Raw genomic sequence first — 22602 nt, 5'->3', positions numbered from 1 at the left:
GCCACAAAAAGCAAGGATTTTGATAGGGTATGAATATTTTCTATAGGTACTCAATTAGTACATGTACTAAAGTAAAACTGTAATGACTTGTAATGAATGTAACGTAAATAAACAGGTTGTGTATGTTTTTGCTTTTAAATTGTAGGTGCAGACCTTATCCTCCCCGGTCAGTTCAGGTCCAGTGTCTCAAAAGCGAACCAGAAAGAGACCCAAAGTTCTCTCAATAGCGCGCAAGTAGGTACCCCACAAGCCCACCCCAGCAGTTTCTCCTGTCAACCAAGTTGCCTATGTCATATTTTACTTTTCTGTCTTGTCTCATCCAATCAGGTTCCTGCGGATTCGCCGAGAACCGCCCACCCTCCAGCCCAAGGAGCCACCTCCTTCCGTTCTGGAGGCTGACCTGACTGAGTTTGACGTGCAGAACTCAAACCTGCCGTCAGAAGTTCTGTACATGCTGAAGAATGTCAGGTATGTTGGATGCCTGACTTTTCCGAAACCACATTTTTATAATGCTTATGATGTTTTTGTACATTGCGGATCTTTCAAAATGTAGGTAAAGTAGCACATCAATCAAAGTGGAGTTAAGAGTTACACCACTAAAAAATACACCATTTATCTATGAGCCATTGATTTCGCAATATCACAATAGTGACTGGTGTCAAGATCTAGGATGTACAATTTATGGGGTCAAATATTGGATTTTCTGCTCTTTTATTGTTTCTGTCCAGCTTTTCTTGTTTTACAGTAACTGTCTTTTCAAACCCTCTAGCTAAAAGTCTTTCTTTAGACAGTAGAGTGCATTGCTGTAAAGATTTGATTGCATTTAGCGGCAAGCAGCATTAGTAAGGTTTGGATGTTGGATGATGATTATGATCATCTGTAAGACTCTATATAAGACTATAGTCCAACATGCCTGGCATTAAGCATTGTGGTGCCAATAGGTTTATGTTGATATGATTTAGAGAGTCCTATTCTATTGGCAGTACTTCCCAACATAAAGCTCTGGAAAAATAAGAGACAACTTATGATGAGATTCTTTTATTTTACCGAATTGAAAACCTCTGGAATATAATCAAGAGGAAGATGGATGATCACAAGCCATCAAACCAAACTGTGAACTGCTTGAATTTTTGCACCAGGAGTAAAGGAATAAAGTTATCCAAAAGCAGTGTGTAAGACTGGTGGAGGAGAACATGATGCCAAGATGATTAAAAACTGTGATTAAAAACCAGGGTTATACCAACAAATATTGATTTCTGAACTTTTAAAACTTTATGAATATGAATAAACTGTCTTTTCTTTGCATTATTTGAGGTCTGAAAGCTTTGCATCTTTTTTGGTTATTTTAGCCATTTCTCATTTTCTGCAAATAAATGCTCTAAATGACAATATTTTTATTTGGAATTTGGGAGAATTGTTGTCCGTAGTTTGTAAAATAAAACAACAATGTTCTTTTTACTGAAACATAAACCTACAAATAGCAAAATCAGAGAAACTGATTCAGAAACTGATTTTTTTTCCAGAGTTGTAGACTAGACAAGATAAAGACTTGAGTGACTTTGACAAAAGCCAAATTTTTATATAGCCAAATTACTGAGCAAGAATTTCAGTCTTATGGACAAGTCACTAGTGGTCTGAGGAGGACAAATCAAATGAACTAAGGCAATTCCTTCTAGATGGAACCAACAGAAAAGCTACTGTGGCACAACAAGTCTCTGACTTGTTTTATGGTGATTGTTTGGGTGAATTATATTCCTTACAGCAAACAATACAGCGCCCCCTGCTGTGAACTAAGGGTGAAGGAAAAATACCTGATTTAATATTGTTTTCAACCTGATTGGTTTTGGGTTGCATGCTCTTTATCCTAGGTTTCCTAATTAAAGCTTATTATAATAAACATCCAGGCAGTCACTGAGACTTTAAGATCACTTTGATCAGCACAGATCTGTAGGTTTCATTGGGAGATGAAGTGGTAAAGGGGTGTCCAGGCTTTTGATGGACAGTGTAAATGGTAAATGGCGTATCTTTGTCTGTGGTCAGGGTGCTGGGTCACTTTGAGAAGCCTCTGTTTCTGGAACTGTGTCGCCACATGGTGTTTGTGGAGCTGCAGCAGGGGGAGGGTCTATTTCGCCCCGGAGACATTGACGACAGCATCTTCGTGGTGCAGGACGGCCGGCTGGACCTGTGCATTCATGAGAGCGTAAGAACCAGACCATCTACAACATTACTGTGTTATATGTTTAATTACTGTACTGTACTTTCACTCACTGCACACTGTATTAAATCAAAGCTTCTGTTCTATTCTATTCTATTACTAGTGTGTCTCAAAAAATATATTATATAGATTTATTACACACAGAGTGATCTCTTTTAAACGTTTATTTATTTTATTGTTGATGATGACTGCTTACAGCAAATAAAAAAAACCCAGCAATCAGTGTCTCAGAAAATTAGAATATTATATAAGACTAATTGGTACTTTTGACAGTGTGGGCAGTGTGCCAAGTCCTGCTGGAAAATGAAATCTAACCGCATCTCCATAAAAGTTGTCAGTAGCAGAGGGAAGCATGAAGTGCTGTAAGATTTTGTGGAAAAAACAAAACTGCACTGACTTTAGACTTGATAATAAAACACAGTGGCTCAACACCAGCAGATGACAGACATTTCTCTCCAAACCATCACTGATTGGTGGAAACTTCACACTAGAACCCAAGCAGTTTGGACTGTGTTTCTCTTCACTCTTCCTCCAGACTCTGCTCCCTTGATTTCCAAATGAAATGCAAATTTTTAAATGATATATTGATTTTTTTTTTCTTTTTTGAGATGCGGGGACTGGCTAGTTAGCTAGCTGGTTATTGCTAATAGGACCTGTGCACATTAGCTTGTTCGGCTAGAATTCCTTCTAGACAATTAGCTTAGCTACCCTGCTAACAACTTACATATTAGTGCCCATTCAATCAGTAGAATGCGTATCTATTTTTAACATCCAGCATTCAGTTGCAACTTTAAATCTCACCTCCCCTTTTTTGTATATTTCTTAGTAGTGTTTTGCAGGGTGCCCCTTCTCGGTTGGCTAATCCCATCTCAGTCGTTAGCTTAGCGTCTCTTACCTACACAGCAAACAATTGCTAATTTTAGCCATATTTCACCATTGACTTAGCCATGAATTTGCTCCCAAATATGGCAGACACAACAAAAAAACGTGGAACATAAGTAGAACAGTTACAGACTGTAGATACTCAGCCTCAAGATGAAGTGTCCAGTGTGCATATTTAATAAGTTTAACTCTTGTTTTCAGGATGGAACTGAACTGGTGGTAAAGCATGTGCAGGCTGGAGACAGTGTTCACAGTTTGCTCAGTATTCTGGACATCATCACGGTGAGATCCATCAGAACTTCTTCTGTTCAGTAGATGATGTAGGACTTTGGTTGGACTGAGATGGAGTTATCCAGTTATCTTGTGTTTTAATTGTGTGCAGGGATATCCAGCTCCCTATAAAACTGTATCAGCCAGAGCTGCAGCTCCAACCACGGTTCTCCGCCTTCCAGCTAAAGCCTTCCAATCAGTGTTTGAGAAATATCCAGAAACTCTGGTCCGCGTCATTCAGGTACGGCCCTCATTTTTAAGTTTTTAATACAAACTAGTGTTCAAGGCTTACACTGTTCTACTGCTTTGTTTATATACACTGTAATGCAAAGTCAATTTAAAAGTAAAATCAGTTACATTTTATGTAAAAAAATTAAAATATTATTTTAATCAGAGAATGAGAGATTAGTTTTTTCATTTGTGCAATTTGGCAACGATTTAATAGTAGGGTTGTGCCGTATCGTATTGTATGCAATAAAATTGCCAACATTTTTTTTATCGTGAAAGATACTATACCCTAAAATATGGTGCCATGTCACCCACCTCTAACTATCACATCAAGGGTACTACTTTTTTAATGTTTTTAGCAAAAGAAAAATTCACACTGTTCGCATTTCCCATTATACATCTACTAGAGACAGATTACATCTGTCCGGTATCATTTATTTTACTTTAATCCTGGATATATGGAGATATTTGGAGTGCATTAGTATTAGTATTATGGCATTCTGGATCATTGACTTCTGTTACAAATCTGATAAAATTCTTGTATTTTTTTATATCTCAGTTAGGGATGTGCTATATCATATCGGATGCAATAGTAAAATTTAATTATCATTTTGTTGCAGTGGTGTATTCTTCAAATAATGTTGTTAATTCAATTTAGTATTTTGTCATATCGGCAGGAGTATCGTTATCGTGAAAATTCCATGACCTATCATGATATTATTTTAGGGCCACATCACCCACTCATATTCAATAGCCATTTTTTGTGTTTTTAGTGTTTTTTTTTTTAGTTAAATAGGAGATTTTTGGATTTGCATAAATATACTAGATTAAAACAATTCACTTTGGTACAAGGCCTTATATTTGCTGTTTACACAATAGTATCTGATGAATTTATTGCTGTAATATTGTGTGATGCTGAAGATGGTGACACTACACTGTTGTCACTGTTGTAACTGTTTTATTTTCATAATTGCTAAAAAAAACAACACCAAACTGCCATTGCTTTAGTGATGAGAGGAAACTGATACTCACAAGTCTTTTTGTTTTTTGTGTCTCTTTAGATCATCATGGTGCGTCTGCAGAGAGTGACCTTCCTCGCCCTGCACAACTACCTGGGACTGACCACTGAGCTCTTCAATCCGGTCAGAACCGTGCATCACGCTTTACATATGCACACAAACACTATATAACACCTGTAGTCTTAGAAGCTACGGTTTTGACCTGCAGTAAACCCAGCAGAGTGGAACTATGCAATTATTATGTAACCACGTCATTACTTGTAAAACCATGTAATTACATTTAAATACAGTACAACAGTAAAGTAATGAGGCTGTTGATGTTAAATATCTAAAGAGCATCTCTGGCTATCTTCACATTAACAGGCTGAAGTGACTCAAACAGATTTTTTGCTTAATGTGGCTCAGATCTGATTTTTCAATGGCTGTGTGAACGTGCCAAATCCTATTTTTTTCTAACTCCAGATTTGAGTCACTTTCATATGCGGTTCTAAATCAGATACATATTCAATTCATGGACATGCGAAATGAATGTGAACGGTCAAATCGGAATTCATGCATCTCTTTGCTCTTACGCATTAGCATTAGCGCTACATGCTTCTCTCTTGTACCCACACTCTATAGCTGCAAAAAACAGCAAAAGCAAACCACCTGTCCTTTTTTCACCTCAGTACTTCAGAGCAGCTGTTTACTGTTTCTCCACTCCAGCAAAAGATGCTCCACATATGAGCTGCTAACATACGCATCCATTTCCCTTTATAAAGCTATGAGTTGTCTCTCTCAAACAAGACATTTTTTGGTGTTGGTGAAGAAAGCGACGTTTATATAGGTATCAATGTGTGCATGCAAGGAGGCATTTCAGGGACAGATTTGTTCACATTGCACACAAATACAGATCACTTACATTTGTGAATGTGAACCGTCTAGACAAACAAAATAATCGAATTTGAACAATGTGGCTTGTAATGTGAACGTAGCCTCTGTTATCTGTGTGTGTTTTTTTTTAGGAGAGTCAGGCGATTCCTTTGGAGTCCGTGGCCAGTGTTTTGGGGGAGGGTGGTCCAGGCCGAAGTCACCGCAGGTTCTCTCAGTCAGAGATACATACGGCTGATAAACCTGCTCATCACAGTGTGGAGAGACACACCGACACAGGTCTGTCTCTTTGCAGTAGCTTCATGGTGTGGCATAAGACACTACTGAAAACCACACAGGAAGCACCAAACCACACTACACTGCTGAGTGTTATATGTAGTATATATATTTAATAAACAGAACTTTTTTTTACACACTTTACACTATTCTCTATTCACTGGTCCAATATTTCATCTTATGCATCAAAATATTATTCTGCAACCAAATTATGCAACCAAAATTATTTTGTTAAATAGGTCACCAAAAAGCACTTTAAAAATGCTAAATAATTCATTTAAAACAACGTCTACATTTTAGTCATATTGCTTTCATTGTTTCTCCTAAAGTTAAAGGAGAACTCCGGTGTAAAATGGACTTTTGTTGTAGTAAAACATGATTAAAGTACTTAAATTTGCTGAACAGCACACCTCCGTTCTCCCACAGCTTTCTGAGATTAAGTAATTTTGTGCTTTTTGCCCAGCACTCTTTTATATTTTGCCCTGATAAATTGCTTTTTTCACTGTTATTCAGACTCAAAGTAGCTCCACACCTCCTTGGTAGAATCTGGAGAGCTCTAACATTTAAAACCAGGCATTAATAACTTAAAAAGCTTATTAAAAAACAGTTTTTTACATTCCATAGCCTTAGCTACATCTCCGGGAGCTGCCATCTGCCACTGTACTAATAATAACATAGATATGTATACATAGACTTCGCATAGCCTGCCTCCTGCCGTAGCAGCCGGTGCACAGTGCATTTATTTACACATGTGAGAACATAGGTGTGCTATTCAACAAATGTCAGTACTCTTTATAATGTTTCACTGCACCAAAAGACCATTTTACACCGGTGTTCTCCTTTTAAGAGGCAAGCAGCGACAGCAGACCCACTCTATACCCTCCTCCTCCCCTTTCCCAGAGCTGTGTTGAGTAGCTGAGCGCTGCTAAATACAGAGTTGGCAGGGAGTGAGGGAGAGAGCTGGCACGGAGCTGCTGGCAAACAGCAGGTTTAAGTTCATTTTGATGCCCTATTTTAGAATACTCGCATTAATTAAATGAAATATATAAATCAACATTTTACTACTCAATAATTCCTCTTCACAAACAGGGTGTTTTTCCACCTAAAAGATATACAGTAAGCTGTGCAGGGCTAGTATAGTAATGTAAGCTGAACTTTGAGGTAACTGTAACGTAGCATTTGTTTATATATTTAAAGAAAAAGATGAGCTTAACTTGTCCGTGTAAATTTCACTCACATATGACTTGAGTAGCACTGCTGAGGTAAGCTTATGATCAAAGTTACTCTGCTGAGGTAAATGTTTGAGTAGAAAAGCACGACTAAGGAAAATTCAATTCATAAAAATAGCTCTACTGAAGTATATGTAAGACTAAACTTGCACTACTGACAGAAAAGTGTGAACTTATGAAATACAAATTTTGAAAAAAGTGAAAAAAAAGTGGCAGAGATAATGAAGACCTGCAAAATTATTATTATTCAGCATTTAGTCGTTGCTTTCAGCTAAATGTTTCACTTTTTAAGGTTTTAGCCAATTTTATTTATATTCATATTAATGTAGGACAGAATATATGACTATCTGATATGCCATCTCAGTTAAAAATGCCATAGTTTAATAAATAGTCTACAGCTTTCTTTGTCATAAAGGAATGATCTCCTCCAGCTCAGTTGTAGGGCACTGAGAAAAATAATAAAAATGCTGCATGAGTCCTACAGGTCTAATTTAACCAGTTTGGATGAATTTGAATGCTTTGTGCAGACAGTGCAAAATCCAGCCCAACACAGAGCCCCTCAGCCTCCTTCAGGAAGTCCCGCTCCATGTCCACTCCAACAGACAGCTCCATTTCAGGTTGTGAGAACACGGGATGATCAGTTTCAGATGGCATGCGCTGGCAGTTGAATAATAAAAATGATTGAAATGCTCCAAAATGACTTTTTACTTCTATATCATTAAAACCTGTTTGCATTCTATTGAAAATTGAGGGGTTTTACTTTTCCTGTGAAGATACAGTTTAGAGATTTTTAAAAATTGGCATGCTGATGACAGTATATGTACATTCAGTGGAAGTCACTTTAATAAGCTATACAGGGGTTGGACAGTGAAACTGAAACACCTGTCATTTTAGTGTTGGAGGTTTTATGGCTAAATTGGAGCAGACTGGTGGCCAATCTTCATTAATTGCACATTATTGCATCAGTAAGAGCAGAGTGTGAAGGTTCAATTAGCAGGGTAAGAGCACAGTTCTGCTCAAAATATTGCAATGCACACAACATTATGGGTGACATACCAGAGTTCAAAAGAGGACAAATTGTTGGTGCACGTCTTGCTGGCGCATCTGTGACCAAGACAGCAAGTCTTTGTGATGTATCAAGAGCCACGGTATCCAGGGTAATGTCAGCAGACCACCGAGAAGGAACATCCACATCCAACAGGATTAACTGTGGATGCTGTAAGAGGAAGCTGTCTGGAAGGGATGTTCGGGTGCAAACCCGGATTGTATCAAAAAACGTCAGAATTCAATGTGCACCTCAACTCTCCTGTCTCCACCAGAACTGTCCGTCAGGACAATAAATTATTGTGGTCTAAAACCAGATGTTTCAGTTTTATTGTACAACCCCTGTACTTTAAGTCATTTTGAAGCATTTCTGTTGATCAATTCCTCCTGAAATCATGTACAACTGCCATATTTATTCAAAAAAAAAAAAAAATATAGGTTTTGTGCAATGCTTTAATGTAAAATTCCTATTTTTGTTGTGAAATGAGCTTAAAATATAATTGATAATAGTCACACTGATTTTTTTTTACTTTTTTCCATTCTGCAGCAGGGTCAGGTGACCTTAACACAGCCTTTGAACGAGTGAACAAAAATGAAACTCATTCACACCCGGTTGTTTACAAGGTATGATTACATGTTATATATACAGTAAACAAACATTGTTGTTTTATTCTATAAACTACAGACAACATTTCTCCCAAAATCCAAATAAAAACATTCTCATTTAGAGCATTTATTTGCAGAAAATGAGAAATGGCTGAAATAACAAAAAAGACGCAGAGCTTTCAGACCTCAAATAATGCAAAGAAAACAAGTTTATAATCATAAAGTTTTAAGATCAGAAATCAATATTTGGTGGAATAACCCTGGTTTTTAATCACAGTTTTCATGCATCTTGGCATGTTCTCCTCCACCAGTCTTACACACTGCTTTTGGATAACTTTATGCCTGCACTCCTGGTGCAAAAATTCAAGCAGTTCAGCTTGGTTTGATGGCTTGTGATCATCCATCTTCAATTAGGTAAAATTAAAGAAACCCATCATTTTTAAGTGGTCTCTTAATTTTTTTTTTTCCAGAGCTGTATATATGTCATTTTTAAGCTTAATTTTTAAGAATAAAAGGAACATTATATAAGCATATAACAAAACAATGGTTGCACATAACCTTTTTATAGGTCAGCAATAGTCTATAAAATTCTGTTTGTCTTTTTCTCGATTCCTCTCTATTCTTCTAGTCAATCCTGAAGAAGACCGTGACCATGCAGCACACTCCCTCTGCGGTCTACCACTATTCGGACACTGGAGGGCACTCCGGCCACGTTCACCACAGCAAAATCAATGCCATCTTTCAGGCTGCCAAGAAAGACCTGCTTAAAATCATTCAGCTGCAGGCAAGGCTTTGTTGAGGATGATATAATAATATAATTATTGTAATTAAAACAGAATCTGAGTCTTTTCAATGCTTATGGTTTAATGCTTATGCTGCAGGACCCCAGTCTTCTGGAGGGCAGAGTTACCCTGAGGCAGGTGAAGGCTGGCTGTGTGGTGGCAAGCCAAGGAGACCAGGTGTGTATCAGCATTTTAAAACAGCAATTAACCTGCTTAAAGAGACACTAAATATATATATATATACATATATGAGTTAAACAGGACAAGAAAATATGATCGGTTTGTTTATAAACACTCCAAGTTAAAATAGTTCCATTACAGTTCTGCTTTAGCTGCACTCTAAGCTCTTCATTATCGGCCATTTCAATAAAAAATATGGAAATGTAAGCTTCCTCTAAATAAACAGAAGCGCTTTACTCACCCAAATTAAACGAGTCCACCTTACATTCAGCTTAAAATACCCTATATTAACTGGAAAATATATACACTTAAGCTTTTATTTTAATAATAACAACTCTTAACCTGATATTGGTGGCTGAAAATGTGTGTAATAATGCGTATCTTAAAATCGCTGGGTTTATTTGTGGGACCGTGTCTTTGTCCGCGCTGCCTATTGGTGACATGGCTTTTCTTCAATGTATCTATGGGATCCAACGCCCCCCAGTGGTGTTTACTGACATTGCATTTGGTTTGTATTTGGTTTGTAAGCGCTGCATCATTGCTAGTTTACCTGTATGTGGCGGAGTAATACATGGAGAGCTTCGGTTAAAGTGCGTTATCGCCTAATAATGTCACTCATAAAACGCCTCTCAGCCAATAACATTGCAGGGTCGGAACTAACTGTGGTATACTTTTTTTTAATTAATAGCTGAAATGTGTTTTACTTTGACTTAATAAAATATAACAGTCCTGCTTAAATTTTTTATAAACATTTCCTAACCTTTAAAAAAAAAAAACTTTTATTGTGGTAATTTCTGCCTCTGCAGCGCCCTCTCAAGTTTAACTGTGCTATAGGTGAGGATCACAATATCATAAAATCACATTATGCAGATTAATTTATATATATATATATATATATATATATATATATATATAAATATATATTTAGCTCAGCCAAATTAGCTCTCACTCCTGCCCCGCCTCTAAACCCATACATCACCCAGTACCCCTTCACAAACTACCCCTCAAGAACTACAAACTGAGCAAGAACTACAAATTCTTACGTATCGCTGCTTTAAGCCCAGTTGTGTCTGTCTTGCAGGAAGTCAGCATGCAGTTTGTTGTCTCGGGCGCTCTGCATGTGTACCAGCGGATGATTGACAGGGATGAGGACCTGTGTCTGTTTGTGACTCACCCGGGAGAGCTGGTGGGACACCTGGCAGTGCTAACAGGCGAACCGCTAATCTTCAGTGTTCGAGCTCACCGTGACTGCAGCTTCCTGTCCATCTCCAAAACACACTTTTATGAGTATGTAAACACACACACACACATATACACTTGCATAAATATAGAATTGCACTCTGAAGATGCTGTTCAGAAGGAAGATAAGTTAGCCGGAACAGTGAGCAACACATACAGAAGTATTGTACACATATGTGTAATGCAACTTGGCTTGGCTTCTCAGTCAGCATGGAGTTGTAGAGGTTCCTAATGGTGAATGAATCCAGCACAAGAGTGATGTAGACTAGGGCTGATTTAGTTAGCAGCAATTGCCTCAGGTTGTCCGACAAAAGCAAGTCCTAAGTAATACGTTACTGACATCACTGCTTGTATCTTGGTCTTTAAGGCAAATTTCTGAGATGTCAGCAGTATGTGGACAGGTATTGCCTTGTTGGAATGGAGCCCAATGTTATTAATGTATCATGTAGGCGTGTAACGATACACTCTGTTCACTTTCCTGATATTTCAAACAGATGTGAACTAAAAACATTATTAGGTTTAAACATTTAAACTGTATGAACAATGCCAATTGCACATATACAGCTCTGGAAACAAGAGACCACTTCAATTTCTAAATCAGTTTCTCTGATTTTGCTATTTAAAGGTATATATTCGAGTAAAATTAACAATGTTTTTTTATTTTATAAATTACATACAACATTTCTCCCAAATTCCAAATAAAAATATAGTCATTTAGAGCACTTATTTGCACAAAATGAGAAATGTCTGAAATAACAAATAAAATATGCAGAGCTTTCAGACATCAAATAATGCAAAGAAAGAGACCAGAAATCAATATTTGGTGGAATATCCCTGGTTTTTAATCACAGTCTTGATCCATCTTGGCATGTTCTACTCCACCAGTCTTACACACTGCTTTTGGATAACTTTATGCCTGCACTCCTGGTGCAAAAATTCAAGCAGTTCAGTTTGGTTTGATGGCTTGTGATCATCCATCTTCCTCTTGATTATATTCCAGAGGTTTTCAATTTGGTAAAATCAAAGAAACGCATACTTTTTTTTTGGTCCAAAGCTGTATATATGTGTATGCTCCATATATAAACATAGGTAAGTAATATTTATTATTAAGTATTATAAACTTAACTTTTAAGTAATTTATAGAGAAAATATCATTGTATGAGATAAGTAATGAAGTATGAACAGTAATGAAGTTAATATAAATACTCTCCTTAAATAGATATGAAAAAGTGGTTGTGTGATTGGCTTTAGTCTAAAAAATATTATTATATACCCTCCACCCTTTAATTACTCCCACTGGTTTCCCTGGCCTGCACTAGTGGAATCCCGACCTCTGGTGTTCAAACAATGCAACTACATGAGATTTCATAGTAACATAATGTGGAATCATCTGGTTCCATGATGCTCATTGTCAGATTTTTTCATCACGATGCATCGTTACACCCCTAGTATCATGCATTACACAGTACTTCTATATGTGTGTGCATTTTTCCTGGTAAATTTTATCTATATTATATATTAAATACATACATATATACACAAACATGCACAATCTCTCACACACACACACGGGGCTATGTATACATGTAACAGCTTTCGCCTCAGGGAGCATACACCCTTTATAACACCTCCTTTGGCAGGACGTGGCTGCAGAGCTAGCACTGGCGCTTTGCTTTTACATGCTTCTGAGAATTCGTGAGTGTCTCCTGCTCATCACTTGGCACTGATTTGACAGTTTGTCACTCTCTAGCCTGTGTTTGTGAGATACCCTTCAAGGTATTTAAGGATTTCTCCATGGCAACGGTCTGCATCCAGAACCTCAGCTTCTTTTACAGGCAGCCGGTTTATCTTGAAGGAAGTCTCAGCAGTTGTCTTCCAGGCCTCAGATAATTGAGATCAGGAAAATGTCATCAGTTTTTGGTGGAAGGTATTGATTTTTATTTTTTTCCGAGGCCTCGGAGCCTGCGGCTGACAAAGAGCTTCACACTGAGACACGCATACAAACGCCCACCAGTGGGGATGTCACTGGAGATGGCAAATCAGTGTCTATCTGGCCGGTATCAGTAGAACATGCTGGACTGGATATTGGATGGGCGAGAAAAGGAGAAGCATCTAATCTGATTCTGTAGCAAATTTAACCTGACATTACTTTTGGTTTCCTTTCTGTGGGGTATAGTTGAGCGTTTGTGTAGTTCGAGCATGACCGAATACATTTATAAATATCCAAAAATTAATTTAACCTTGATTTTAGAACTGCAACTCATATTGATGCTAAAATAGATTGTTGTCCATCTTCATGAAAGGATGGGTGATTCATCAACAGTGTAGGGTAGTATATAGTGGTTCATATCAGTGCATTGCTATATACAGGGGTTGGACAATAAAACTGAAACACCTGTCATTTTAAAGTGGGAGGTTTCATGGTTAAATTGGAGCAGCCTGGTGGCCAATCTTCATTAACTGCACATTATTGCACCAGTAAGAGCAGAGTGTGAAGGTTCAATTAGCAGGGTAAGAGCACAGTTATGCTCAAAATATTGCAATGCACACAACATTATGGGTGACATACCAGAGTTCAAAAGAGGACAAATTGTTGGTGCACGTCTTGCTGGTGCATCTGTGACCAAGACAGCAAGTCTTTGTGATGCATCAAGAGTCACGGTATCCAGGGTAATGTCAGCATACCACCAAGAAGGACCCACCACATCCAACAGGATTAACTGTGGATGCTGTAAGAGGAAGCTGTCTGAAAGTGCAATGTGCACCTCAACTCTTCTGTTTCCACCAGAACTGTCCGTCGAGACAATACATTTATTGTGGTCTAAAACCAGGTGTTTCAGTTTCATTGTCCAACCCCTGTAGAATGATGCATTTAGCATCATTTATCACACTTGGTATCACTATACTTTAGTTTACTTCTAACTACAAACTGCCTCCTGTTTTCCAACTAATGCCAGGTTCACACTACGTGACTTTTTTTTAGTCGTCAGTTGAGACTAGTGAGACTTTCACACTACATGAGTGATCGGTGTGACATGGGGGCACGAGTTACACAATTTCTTCGCTGTGGGAAATCGCAGACTCACCAGGCTGCTCTCCAAAAAAACATATTTATCACGATAACACACAAGAACTAAACTCTTAAGAACTAGCCAATGCAGAGAATCTCTGAGTGCTGGTGGGCTCTATATGTTTTTATTTATTGAATGTCTGATTTGATTGATAGGATCATGCGTGCCGAGCCCCGCGTGGTGCTGAATGTGGCTCACACTGTGGTGCGCAGAGTCTCGCCCTTCGTCAGACAGATCGACTTCGCTCTCGACTGGATGGCAGTGGAGGCTGGAAGAGCCGTGTACAGGTAATCCAGCGCTGTCTCTCTCTCTCTCTCTCTCTCTCTGTGCTCTCAGGAGTCTGAATCAATATAAATTATGTTAAAGAGAAACTGAAACAGTTCTTTTCACTTCTGTCCTTCCTGTGTATACCATTACAATAAACTGCACCACGCACTGCCTGTTAAAAGTTTGAAGACAACTTTCTTTCCCAAATGTGGAATGCAAAGCAATTTACATACACTACACAGACAAAAGCATTGGGACGCTACTTAATTTATTGCTTCTTTCACAGTTAAGGGAAATTAAACAAAAGTGTAACCTCTTGTGTAGCTTCTGTTGATTTGCATTAACTACGTAATGTCCAGGAAAAAGAAACCGGGCTTTCTACTTGATTTTGGGGCATTGCCGTGAGCATTTGATTTGTGTGTGCTTTTGCACATCTGTGTCAACAATGGCTGCAGTCTAAAATAGCTTACTGCATTCAATATGGAAGGTTGTCCACAAATATTTAGAAATATAGTGTATTTATAGACAAGTGTGTCGTACAGTGTCACAAAATGCATGTACTATACTATAATACAACCCACTATTTTGCCTCTATGGCATCTTACAGTTACTAATCCAGTAAAGTATAAGCCCATTTAAATGCTGATAAGCATTTATTGCTGTCATATCTTTGCTCATGATTTAAATGTGGTTACAGATTTTGAGTGACAAGTCGTGACAAACATGACCTTATGATTTTAGTATTATATGTTTCTGCTTCATTTGTATTACTAACTTTTATTGTCAAAATTTGTATTGTTTAGTACTATGTTTTGTGAATTTTAATTTAGCACAGTACATTTGTACGTTTTTATTAGGGACTTTTATTTTGATGGATTATTTATTTATTTATTTATTTTATTTGTTTGTTTATTTATTTGTTATTTTTTGTTGTTCAAAGGTGTACATCCATTGACACATACACTCTCGAAAAATAAAATTAATAATAATCTATTTATTCCATTGTGTTTTATTCTATTTTATTTTATCCATATTTATCTATTTTAACAATTGCTCGGGTGTAAACTGGACCGTGAGAATTGTTGAAAAAATACTATAACATACTATAATTTTTTTTTTTACCAGAAGGTAATAAAATCATAATGTAGTGTTTAAATATCAAACTCAGAAATTAAGAAATCTCTCCCTCTCTTTCTCTCTATCTCTTAGGCAGGGTGATAAATCGGACAGTACCTTTATTGTGCTGAGTGGGCGTCTGCGCTCGGTCATCATGAGGGACGATGGGAAGAAGGAGCTGGCTGGAGAGTACGGACGGGGTGATCTCATCGGGGTGGTGAGAGGCATCTCATTAATACTAAAATGCTGAATAAAGGCATTAACATTTAGGCCCAGTGCCAATTCACCCCTTGCCCTTACCATCAAGCCTTTTTGCATGTTCACACCTAGGAGTAGGGGGTTTCGATTCTTGTTTAGATAGAGGGGATGGGTGAAGTGTTAGTGCTACATGGCCTTCTGAATAGATTTTAGTTCATCTTGTTAGTTAATCTAATTTCTCAGTCCACCTTAAATGTACAGTAGCAGTTAATAAGACTGGTGCATTTTAGGTGGAATGGGAAAGAAATTCTCCCAATTCCAGGAAATAAGGGTACAACGAAATGGAAATGGAATTGAGCCATACTTCCTTCCCCAGGTTGAAGCTCTGACCCACATGAACCGGGCCACCACAGTTCACGCCGTCCGAGACTCTGAGCTCGCCAAGATGCCTGAGGGAGCCCTGAACTCCATCAAACGAAAATACCCCCAGGTAACATCTCTCAGCTGCTGCTTCAGCAATAGTTGAGTACTGTCTGATCCGTCCCACATTCTGTATTAATGTGCTGCTCGTTCTCAGGTTGTGACGAGGCTGATTCACCTGCTTGGACAGAAGATCCTGGGAAACATGCAGCAAGTTAATGGACCTTTATCAGGTGTGTTCCCAATATAGTAATATACAGCGGTAATAATATTTACAAGGGACTGAGGCTATGTTCATATTACAATTCCAGGGTTTCCCACAGTGTTTTATAGATAAGGCACCTTGACAAAGACTATAAAATTCACATTCCATCGTTTTTTCATTCATTTTAAATGTCTAGTTGTGGTCTCTAAGATAAATGAATGCCATGTGAGCTGTTTTTGTGAGAAAAAAAAATGCTCAGGTGTTCCTATTTATCCCTGCTTTAGTTCACTTGATTACTGGTCTCTGAAGAAAGACAGGTTTTGGCTCATGCTCATAAATATTTATACATGCACATACAGTATATCGCCTCTGATTGGCTAACAGCACTGCAGCAGAGAACGCTACCTGTCTACCCTCACAGTCATATTTACAGCTCTAAAACCACAAAGGACAAAATATTTTCGGAGATATAGCCTTAGTTATAAAAATATAGCACAGAGTGCTAGGTAAAGTGGGCAGTTTCACCAGGTTAAAGCTCCCCAGAGTCCACTTTATATCATAAAATCTGTTTCGAATGGCGCCCGCTTTGACCGTTGTTCTGTCGAGTTGTGCTGCCTTGTCAAACCGTGCTTCCCTAGTGTATATTTAAGGTCTCGGTAAAACGCAGCATCAACCGGAGATCCTATTTAAACCTATAGTTACTTACACAAGACAGCTAACGCTAACTAGCTCTTTAAGTTCCCACTCAATCTTTCTGTTTCCTCTTTTCCTGGTTTGTTCCTGTAGTCCACGGCCTGGGCTTGCACACCCCTGGAAGTAAATGGGATGCAGGTAACCCCGCCTCAAACCTGGCCACCGTCTCCATCCTGCCAGTATCAGATGAGGTACCGATGACCGCCTTCACCCTGGAGCTGCAGCACGCTCTCAGTGCTATCGGTATGGATGGTGTCTCTCCTGCTGAAACTGGGGCACTCTAGCTCTAATTAATGACTGTGCTCTGTGATTAATGATGATGATAATGATGCTAAGCTGAGCCTGTTCACCTTCCTGATTTCACAACCTTGTCTCTGTTATAGGTCCTACTTTACTCCTGACCAGCGACATCATTAAACAGCGCCTGGGCGCCGCAGCACTGGACAGGTGAGACACTTCATTGTATTGTGTTTTTTTTTTTTAGAGGAATTAAGCTTGGTGGGTAATTGTACCAGACTGTCATGGAGAAAATAGCTCTATAAACACATTGGTACCACTTTACAACAGAGCCTCATTTTTAAGTATTTATTTATAACCATTTATAAAGCAGACGTCTGGCTCCAATTATGTTAAGGCTGATTAACAGCTTTTGGGGTAAAAATCCTGTATTTTAACTTTAATTTAACTCATGGCACTCTTATGTCTCATGTCCCTTGTCTCATTTGCAGTGTTCATGAGTATCGGCTGTCCAGTTGGCTGGGTCAGCAGGAGGATATCCACCGGATTGTTCTGTACCAGTCTGACAGCACTCTGACCCCCTGGACCCAGCGCTGTATCCGCCAAGCCGACTGCATCCTTATTGTGGGGCTCGGAGAGCAGGAACCCACTGTGGGAGAGGTACTTAAAGAAATACTATGGTGTTATTTAAAGCTGATGTCTGTAAGTTTTGTTATTTGGGGGATTTAGGGCCCTCTCTGGTGAGAATGGGTAATTGCACAGAGCATGCGGAAGAATCGTTTTAAACTGGGCGGGTGTGATGCGGTCTCCTTTTAGAGCGGATGAATCCGACTCCAGGTTATGTTTAGTCAGAAACTTCACTCCTTCGTTTCTTTGGCTTTACTATGAGTGAATGAGCTACTGAGGTTTGAATTTCCTCTTCTGAAGTCTCCAATGCTCCACCAGCCGCTCGCGTTCAGTAAAACTGAACCAGATCCTCTTTTAGAGGCTGTACGTGTGATGTAAGTACGTAAAGACGTGTGACCAGTGTTACCTACCTAACATCTTCTATTGGAAATGGGCTTAAAATCTCACTGACCTGAGCTACTGAGATGTTCTGCTGCTCAGTTCTACAGCACTGGGAGGGGATTACTGGAAGGCTTATTCTCTGTATTGTAATTTTTTGAAAGGTGAGTGAGATCAGGTTTCAGTAGACACATTAGTGCGAGGCTTATCAGACCTTAGTGCTGTGTACTGTAGACTTACTGTGGACTTGGGAGCAGCAGAGCAGTGATTAATAATAATCCACACGGAAAATATCAGACATGCCTAAGGGTGTTATTGTAGGCTTATATATTTTTTTTTAAAACTTGGCATTGAATGATTCATATTCATAAGTTTTTTCCTTCTACTTCTTTTACTTTCTTACAACAATTCAATTCAGAGAGCTTTATTGGCATGAAAATGTAAGAAAAATTAAGAATAATTAGTTAAAGCTGTATCATGTAAAGAAGAAGCTATAGATCAACATCATGCAGAAACAGCACTGTCTACTTTGGACCAGAGCTTGTTTAAAATGGACTAAGACAAAGTAGAAAACTGGGTGATATTGACACATACATTTTTCTTTGCATTATACATACATACATACATAGATCATTAGTTTGCGTTTGGATTACAGGTAGAACTGTGTTCACATGCAATCATTTCTGTAAATTTTGAGTATCTTGGCTGTTTTTAATGGGGTGCCACCTGAGGACCCAAAGATCACCAGCATTCGTACTGAATATTGACCTTGTCCCTTGTGCACAAGGATTTCTCCAGATTACTCACATCCCTACTGGCCTTGACCAACATCTGGTCAACCTACTGCTGGTTTAGCATGGCCTTGTCTAACATCACTACTACAGTGTTAGTAATAGTACACTCTGCAATCAGTGGTAGCTGGTGTACTATTACTGTTAGGTGTTACTACTGTATTTTTCCCACTATACGGTGCACTTTGAATCTTTTATTTTTTTTCAAAAATCATCGGAGCACCAAATAATCTGGTGTGGCTTATGTATGCATTTTACCAGTCAGGTTGTAAGGAGCAGTAAAGCCACTCCACTGAAGTACAGCGTTAAAGTGCTGAAAGAATGAGGACAGCTGACTACCTGACTATACTGAATATAAACCAGGTTATTCCGTCAATGGATTTTTTTCCTCCCTGATGACACGGCCATATTCCAAGATAAGACAATGTCAGGATTCATGGGGCTGGAATTGTGAAAGAGTTCAGGGTTCAGGGAGCATGAGATCATCCTTTTCACACATCGATTGTTCACCACAGAGTCCAGATCTTAACCTCATTGAGAATCTTTGGGATGTGCTGGATGGAGAAGACTTTGAGCAGTGGTCAGACTCTACCATCATCAGTGCTGCTGCAAGATCTTGGTGAAAAATTAATCCAACACTGGATTGAAATAAATATTGAGACGTTGCAGAAGCTTTTTAAAACAATGCCACCATGAATGTGTAAAGCTGCAATCAAAGTTAAAGGCAGTTCAACAAACGTTTGACTTTTTTTTTTTTTTTTGTGCCATTTTCTTTTTGGCCAGGCAGTGTATTTAGCGGTTTTCACCAGTGTGTGTTTGGTTCATCTGCTGTGTGTGTGTAGCTGGAGCGGATGCTGGAGGGCAGTGCGGTGAGGGCTCAGAAGCAGCTGGTGCTCCTGCACCGTGAGGACGGTCCCCCACCCAGCGGAACGGCCGAGTGGCTCAACATGCGCAGCTGGATCTCCAGACACCTGCACCTGTCCTGTCCCCGCCGGGTCTTCAGCCGCAGGAGTCTTCCCAAACTGGTACTGCTGCCAACCCACTAATATACCACTAATCACCACTAATTTACACGTCTGCTGTCTCTCACAAACTGAGAGAGACACCAAGATCAGTCTGAAGTAAAGACACATCTGTCGGTTATGCAACTGACACTATGATGTTATAGTAGCTATCTAGTAGTGGAAGCTTACAGTATATCCCACCAGTTAGCATGCTAGGTACATAAACAATGCAACATGCCTTACACTGTACTGAGCTATGTATAATGTAATCGTGTGTCAGAACACAATTCTGGTTTCATTTGTTATTTGCAGTGTTGCTATCAATAAATCAATCAGTCAATAATGCACACTATTATTCAATAACTTACTGTTGATTAACTGTTCGATCATGTTTGAAAGCATTTCCATCACAACTCAAGTCAGATTACGCTACGTCAAATATTTTGTTCTGATTATAGGTTGCCAGGTTTGTATAGACCCCTCAATAGGGATTGCCAGTTAAATACAGAACATAATTTTAAGGTAATAGAGAGAAGTGTAGGGTTTATAGTAAAACCGGCTGCTGTACTAAGAGCATGCTGTTCTGTAATCATTCATAATTCATAAAAAGTTATATAAAATACATAAAAATTTATTGACCTTTATTACATGATGACTACTTACAAAATATAAAACAAATAACCTGCAGTTTTGCATTTTGTTCATTCAAATAAAAACATATTTACAATCATATATTTTAAGTTTAAGATTAAAAATACAAAACTGGCCTTGCTCCCTCCGGGTGGGTAGATGGCGCTCTCTCCCCATTACGCTCAAAGGTGGCCCCGTGCGGCATGAGGCGTCTGTGAGCCGATGTATCAGAACCGAGTTGCTGCGCTTTACTTCGAGCGCGCTAATTGCTGAGGCAATAATGCATTGACAGCAGCCCAAAAAAAGGGGTGACTGACTTCACACGTATCAGAGGAGGCATGTGCTCGTTCGCATCTTCCTAGGGTCGCAGGCACCACTAATGATGGGGAAACACAAAGGGGTGGGACAATTGGACAGCCGAATTGGGAGAAAAAATGGGTAAAAATTAGAAATAAATGTATTATAATAAAAATATGTATTACATATATGTTAAAATCTCATCTCGTCTCATTCTGGTGAACCAAGTATTGTGTCTTGTCTCGTGAGATGTGTCTCGTCACACCTCAACCGACTACAGGTTCCAACTTCATAGGGAATACATGTGGTGCTTCCTGTTGGGTAAAGCTGCATTCAAGTGGTGTGGGTTTTATTCTAAAAAGTAATTCCCCAACATCACTACTCCAGCATTACCCGGAGTAGTGCTAGCTGCAGGCCGCATAAGAACACCAGCTACCAGCCTTATCCAACATTTTTACTGTGATTTTTGGAACTCTGGCTACGGGTCTCTTCCCACAACATTCAAGCAGCATTAGTACGCTAGCTACTGGCCACATTCAACATAGCTACCACAGCTTTAGCATGGCCTGGCTAGCTTGCCAATTAGCGGGCCATATGGTTTTGCGGTCCAAAGTAGGGTTAGCATGTTATTGTTAGCATCCCGTGCTGAACCGTGTTCGTGTGAAAAAGCCACCGGAAAAATTAGCCTCTCTGCTCATAACTATTCTGGCCTGCACTGAGGGAGAAAAAAGGCTTTCTCAGCTTTCACTACTTGTTAGCTACATTAGCCTCATAGCTGCAGAACGATGGTCTCAGCTGCTCAGCTGTACAAGTACATTTGAGGTGAGGTGTAAATTGTGTACGCCTGATTTATCTCAATATTAGCAAAAGGCTGAAGGGCAGAACTTGTGCTGATTTGCTTAGTAGGCATGGATATCTGCGTAGCAGCAGATTAGGAGCTAATCTTGTCTCTTCCTGTCCTCTTTTACCCTCAGAGAGAGATGTATCAGCGTGTTTTTGAGAAGCCTCCGGACCGTCACTCGGATTTCTCCCGCCTGGCCCGCGTGCTGACGGGCAATGCCATAGCGCTGGTACTGGGGGGTGGAGGTGCCAGGTACTTTCTTTTTTTAATGCTGTCTTATACTCTTGCTCGCTCTTTCTCTCTCTCTCTCTCTCTCTCTCTCTCTCTCTCTTTCTCTCAAACTCCTTTTTTTCTTTCTATGTATAAACAGCTCTGGAAAAAAAAACATAAGAGACCACTTAAAAATGATGAGTTTCTTTGATTTGACCAAATTGAAAACCTCTGGAATATAATCAAGAGGAAGATGGATGATCACAAGCCATCAAACCACCAAACTGAACTGCTTGATTTTTTTGCACCCAGAAGTAAAGGCATAAAGTTATCCAAAAGCAGTGTGTAAGACTGGTGGAGGAGAACATGATGCCAAGATGCATAAAAACTGTGATTAGAAATCAGGGTTATTCCACCAAATATTGATTTTTGGACTCTTAAAACATTATGAATATGAACTACATAACTGCTATTTTTTTATTAAATTAAAGCTAATTATAGTATACATAGACGTGAATGGTTTATTAATTGATATGCCATTCAAGTCAGTTAAAATTTCTCAAGAATTTTAATCATGTTTTGCTTATTATTCTTATGTTGCATTGATAATTACATTTTTTTGATAAGAGAAAGTCAATAATGTTTCCTAATTTGGACTGTATTTATATATATATATATCTTTTTTAGGCCACAGTAATAGATAGATAGATAGATAGATAGATAGATAGATAGATAGATAGATAGATAGATAGATAGATAGATAGATAGATAGATAGA

At 38.8% G+C, this 22602-nt stretch overlaps 1 protein-coding gene across 1 annotated transcript in view; it reads left to right on the top strand.

Moving 5' to 3' along the window:
* The window catches only part of pnpla7b (patatin-like phospholipase domain containing 7b), a 51581-nt gene that overhangs the window by 9331 nt on the left and 19648 nt on the right, over positions 1-22602 (top strand). The window contains exons 6-26 of the mRNA XM_049470315.1: positions 146-234; positions 328-468; positions 2041-2200; positions 3299-3379; positions 3480-3608; positions 4657-4737; positions 5619-5763; positions 7517-7606; positions 8581-8657; positions 9268-9423; positions 9521-9598; positions 10683-10888; positions 14067-14198; positions 15388-15511; positions 15869-15982; positions 16070-16145; positions 16904-17053; positions 17194-17257; positions 17539-17707; positions 19686-19868; positions 21749-21867. Coding sequence (XP_049326272.1) covers positions 146-234; positions 328-468; positions 2041-2200; positions 3299-3379; positions 3480-3608; positions 4657-4737; positions 5619-5763; positions 7517-7606; positions 8581-8657; positions 9268-9423; positions 9521-9598; positions 10683-10888; positions 14067-14198; positions 15388-15511; positions 15869-15982; positions 16070-16145; positions 16904-17053; positions 17194-17257; positions 17539-17707; positions 19686-19868; positions 21749-21867 — 2564 coding nt within the window. The remainder of the gene's footprint in view (positions 1-145; positions 235-327; positions 469-2040; positions 2201-3298; positions 3380-3479; positions 3609-4656; positions 4738-5618; positions 5764-7516; positions 7607-8580; positions 8658-9267; positions 9424-9520; positions 9599-10682; positions 10889-14066; positions 14199-15387; positions 15512-15868; positions 15983-16069; positions 16146-16903; positions 17054-17193; positions 17258-17538; positions 17708-19685; positions 19869-21748; positions 21868-22602) is intronic.

This window comes from Astyanax mexicanus, chromosome 22 (assembly GCF_023375975.1).
Source record: "Astyanax mexicanus isolate ESR-SI-001 chromosome 22, AstMex3_surface, whole genome shotgun sequence".
In the NCBI taxonomy this organism is placed as follows: Eukaryota; Metazoa; Chordata; class Actinopteri; order Characiformes; family Acestrorhamphidae; genus Astyanax; species Astyanax mexicanus.
This window is presented reverse-complemented; position numbering and strand designations above follow the sequence as displayed.